General features: G+C 41.2%; 1 protein-coding gene across 1 annotated transcript; it reads right to left on the bottom strand.

The window, feature by feature from the left end:
• Positions 1-3,754: 3,754 nt before the first annotated feature.
• LOC120985720 (proto-oncogene Mas-like) lies at positions 3,755-4,846 on the bottom strand. The gene has a single exon (XM_040413821.1). It carries the CDS (start codon positions 4,795-4,797, stop codon positions 3,784-3,786), a length of 1,014 nt encoding a protein of 337 aa, XP_040269755.1. The 5' UTR covers positions 4,798-4,846; the 3' UTR covers positions 3,755-3,783.
• Positions 4,847-5,200: the final 354 nt, after the last annotated feature.

Consider the following 5,200-nt stretch of genomic DNA (forward strand, 5'->3'; position numbering starts at 1 on the left):
CCGTTACTGTGACTGTGTGGCAGGCAAGTCTCATAGAGTATATGGATGTGCGCAATATATACCAATAGTCCTAGCTAATCCTTAGATAAACCAAAATAAAAGCATATAGCAGATGTTAGTAAAGGAAAAACAAACACTGTGCTCCCCTGCAGGACCTGTGTCCCAATATCTCTTTAGTGGAACAAAAGAAGGACATGGAGGAAGTGACAATAAAGTAGTGGAGACCCAATAACATTAGAATTATACAGGTTATTCACCCCATTTTGAGAATCAAAGCGTAATAAAATTGTTTATCATTTAAACAAGGTGTATATCCCAATATCAGTAGAATTAGAAAGCTTATTCACCCCAATTTGAAAATCAAGGCCAAATAGAATTGTTTATCTAATAAACAAGATGGACACCCCAATAAGAGTAGAACAAGACAGGTTACTCACCCCAATTTGAGAATGAAGGCCTAATGGAATTGCTTATCTATTAAACAAGGTGAACACCATTCAATTAGATAGGTCTGTGCCCTTAATGGATGGAGCCCTTCAGCTTCAGATTACAGTCCCTGCACTATCCCTGCACTGTCCTTGCAGTCTTCCTATGCTCTCCCTACAGTGTCGGAAAACTCTCCCTGTGATCACCCTTCTCTTTGCACTGTCCCTGCACTCTCCCTATACAATATTCTACAATTAAAGGCTTCCTTGAACACTGTCCCTAGCGCTTGTCACGTCTCTTCCTATGCTCAGCTCATAGTTAAATGGCAGAGATGAGGCTTTTAAAGGTGTGACATCACAGAGGATGGATACCGTATGTGCAGATTGGCTCTCTGCACAGCATTATGGGTGATCTTGCATTCCTGAGCTTCTCACTTTCCCTTTGTAACACTTGTAGCCACCTTTTTAGGAAAAAAAAAGATTAGTTACCACAAAATGCGAGGAAATTCGGAATAGTTGGAAATCGAATTTTTCCTAAACTTTGGATCGAATTACACTTCAGATGCCTCACGTTGCTCAACACTAATGGTGACATCTGTAATATAATAATTGCAGTTGTGACCTTTGGAGCATTATCAATGGATTTATCTTTATATATCATTTTAAATAATGATTGCTCTGTGATTATATTGATTATTATCTATAAAAAAAAAAAAATAATAAGTATGGCTACTTATGGGACTTGTGCAATATTATTTGTAGCTAGATGGGTACATAGGTGCACCTTAAAAGATTTTAAGTGATATGTGTATAATTACTGGCACAGCATACCCTATGTATATGTGACAATGCGGCCTTGAATGACCAGGGTGAACTAATACTGTCATAGTACCTTCATGTATTGCTGCTATTTATTTAATTTTGTGATATATGTTGTTTGTTGTATGATTTGTTCTACAAATGCATTTTTGTGTAATGTCATATGTGCGCTTTTGAATTGGTGTTTTGTTATACATTTCCGCACATATTGCAGTCCCCTTGGATTGCTATATTTGGTGTTTTTTTTTATCTATATGATCAGCGACTGTGCTATTCTCAGGATAGGTCATCAATATCAGATTGCTAGGGGTCTGAATCGCGCTCTGCCCATCAGCTGTTTGAAGAGGCTGTGGTGCTAATGTGAGAGTTGCATTCTTTTTAATGTTCACCTGCTTGCAATCTACATTGAAGTAGTAGAGCAGTTTAATTACAGCTTCCTCTCCCATTCACTTCAATACGACAGATGAGTTGGACCTCCATCATTCTGAAATTGATGACCTACCCGGAGGATAGGAAATCGGAATACCACTTTAAAGGGGTTATCCCATCTTAGACAATGGGGGCATACCTACAAGTAGAACGGAGCCGGGAGAAGTTGTGGTTGGAGGACCTCCGGTTTCCCGAGGTCCGTCCACCGCCAGGCGCAGCTCCCCGCCTCTCCCATTGAAGTGAGTGGGAGTGCACCGTGCATGCGCGGCCACCGCTCCCATTCATTTCTATGGGGCCGACGGAAATAGCCGAGCCAGCGCTCGGCTATTTTTGGCGGCTCCATAGAAATGAATGGAGGGCGGCTGCGCATGCGCAGTGTGCCCTCCTCCACTTTCTCCGCACCGTTCTCCTTGTAGGTGCGGGTCCCAGCGGTGGGAACCTCACCTATCAGCGATACCTAGCGATATGCCCCCATTGTCTAAGATGGGATAACCCCTTTAAGCCTTCGCTATATATTATAGCCAATTCCTAACACACAGAAAAAGTGTGCAGTGTCCCACTCCGTGTGGGTAGTGGGCCCCTTAAATCTCATGTATGTCATCTTATGCCATTGCATTTCTTATGTATTAGGCTGCAAATTCCCTACAACAGGCTGGTAGTTGCATTACACCCAGTCACCACAAGGTGATGCTATAACATCACATATATAGAACAGGTCAGTCACAGGAAGTCAGATGAGAGCTTAGTGAAGGAGAGGAGAGCATGGAGCTTCTGCTGTGTGCCCCTGGGCACTCTCCAGTGGGGCAAGATATATAGGAAACCAAGTCCAATGGTTACTGGATCCCTTTTTGTAGTGCCACTTTCCAGAATCTAGAGACGAAGTGGACTTATTGTATCGAAGCAACCAGTGCAAATAATGGAGCAGAAGTCTGATGCCTGCCGCTAGGGAGACCGTCCTGTTAGTTGTCAAATTCTAGTCAGAGATCCAAGTACTGAAAGACTGGGTTATCAGAGCAAGACCAGAACCAAGGAAGTATCACTCTCTTACTCAAGTCAAGCTGGAACCTGTCTAAAACTGCCCCACCAAGCCTCTTGTCTGGAGTTGCAGCTCAGCATTATTTTGTGAACCAAGGCATTATTTGTGTGGATGCTAACTACCTCAAGGCAATTATTCAAGTAAAATTCCAGTTTGATTATCTCCTGACTCTCTCCTTATTTGGCACTATGGACGTAACTATCATAGCGGCAGACAATGCGACTGCTATGGGGCCCAGGGCAAGAGGGGGCCCAGTCTTAGTTGGGATCATCTCCTCTTCTACTGGTGGTGAAACTTGGTTAGGACTCTACCCTCTAAAGGAACAATTTTTAGCAAATGAGGCAGTGGAAAAAATGCCCCAAGGGTCATTGAAAAGGGTTAAGCAGAAACCCTTCTGTCCTGTGTGGGGGCCCGGTTTGGTCCTTGCTATGGGGCCCTTACTTCTCTATGTATGCCACTGTTCAGCACTGTCTCTCATTTCACCTTACAGTGCTGCGTCACGAACAACAGGGACCCTGCCTCCATGGCACCTCAACCACCATCTGGCGGGAATTCCTGTACACCAGAGTGTGCCCCGAAGGAACTGGTGCTGACCTTTCCTACACTGCACGCCAGGGAGCGCTACAGAACTGTGAGTAAAACTACTACTACCCCTATCGGCCCACCGTATTTCACATATCGCCACTGCAGCCCGGTCGCTGCAAGTTGTCTTCCAAAACTTCTGCACTTTGTATGCCTTCCTCTGCTCCATTATAGAAGCAGTACAATGAAAGTAACAGAAACTTCAGTTCCAGTGTCTGATGGGCACAAACAGAGCTGAACAAACCACACTGAATAAAATGGGGTCTGCTAGGTTTCCAGTAGTATTAGGCCTAGTATTTTACTAGAAAAATTGTGAATCATGGTATCTGTGAGAGAGCTGTGAATCCAACGCAGATGTGAACAAAGCCTTCTCAGTTCAATTGTTAACACTGTATATTTTAATTAAAACAATTTATACATTTCATTTAAATACAATTACACAACCACTTGTCATTTTACAGTATATGCAGTCCATCTTAAGAAATTAAAAAGTCATGTCACGGTCTCTTGTATTGGCTTTCTTTGTTCCCTCTGTAACTGATTCCATTCATCTCGAAAAACTGCCTGAAGAATTGACAGGAGTGTAATTTTTCCATTTTGGCCATGGCGTCCTACCATAAAGTAAATAATTGGGTTTATGCTACTGTTAATAGAACAAAACAGACAAAAAAGGTCCATGATGGGGAAGGATGGCATGGTATGGTGCTTGTACCATGCAAGCAATAATACTCTCATGGGCATTCCAAACACTAGGAAAAAAAAGACTGTAAGTGTGATGACCGCATATAACTTCTTTGGTTGTCGTTGATGAGAACTTGTCCGTACTTTGATAAGCAGAATAAAACTTGAAACTGTCATGGAAGGTATAAAAATTGCAAAACTAAAAATACAAATAATAATGAAGGTGGTTTTGCATTCCTGACTGGACTCCTTAAGTATACCTCTACTGTTGTAGGTAATATTATAACAAAATGCAAACTCGAGTGCGCTAAGAGTACAAGAAGTGATCCATATAAGAGCACATACGATTGAGGATGTGTGCCTAGGTCTGTTACAGTGATACCATATGGGAAAGACAACAGATAGACATCTCTCTATACTTATAGCTGCTAGAAGACACAGGCTAGTGTTGTAGACAAAGATACAAGCTAGATTTATTACACCTATCAAGTTAATAACATGTTCATCCTCATATTGTGGTTCCAAGTGTGGTATCAGGGCAAAAACCAATGAAAACATATGAAATACTAACATGAATAGCATAAATGCTGCATCAGCCACAGCAAGGTTAAAGATATAGATGGATGAATTGGTTTTCCTAATCTTAAATGAGAGATACCAGATCACAATACCATTGCCAATCATTCCAAACACTGACATGACTAAGATAATTGGGGTGATCATCATATTGAATACCGGTTTAAACAATATGGTATCATTATTCCAGTATGGTGTTCCTGTCAATAGACCCCCATTACTTCTGTTTAATGATTCCATTTTATTCATACAAGTGGTGATTAGGATGTAATTGGAACAAATAACATGGAAAGTAAAATAGTAGTTGTAAAGTTAGTAGATGTGCAGTGATCACCTAGGCACAAAGCCACCAGATTCGTCACGGTGCATTAGATTGATGGAAGCTACTTCAGTCTTCTTATTTGTTAAGGACGACTGACTAACAGTTTCTGAATCATATATTTCTTCAAGAATAAAGCACGTTTTGCTGTGGTGTTTGAATATAATTTGCTTTCTTTACCACCATCGATTCTGTGAATAATAAATAATGCAATATTAATCACCAGAAAGAAAAACACATAAAAACTCTCCAAACTTTCCTGAATACACTGATAGAAGAGTAATCCAAATACATCAGATCATTTTATTTACCACTTATAGATATTAGCACTGC

This window comes from Bufo bufo, chromosome 1 (assembly GCF_905171765.1).
Source record: "Bufo bufo chromosome 1, aBufBuf1.1, whole genome shotgun sequence".
Lineage (NCBI taxonomy): Eukaryota > Metazoa > Chordata > Amphibia > Anura > Bufonidae > Bufo > Bufo bufo.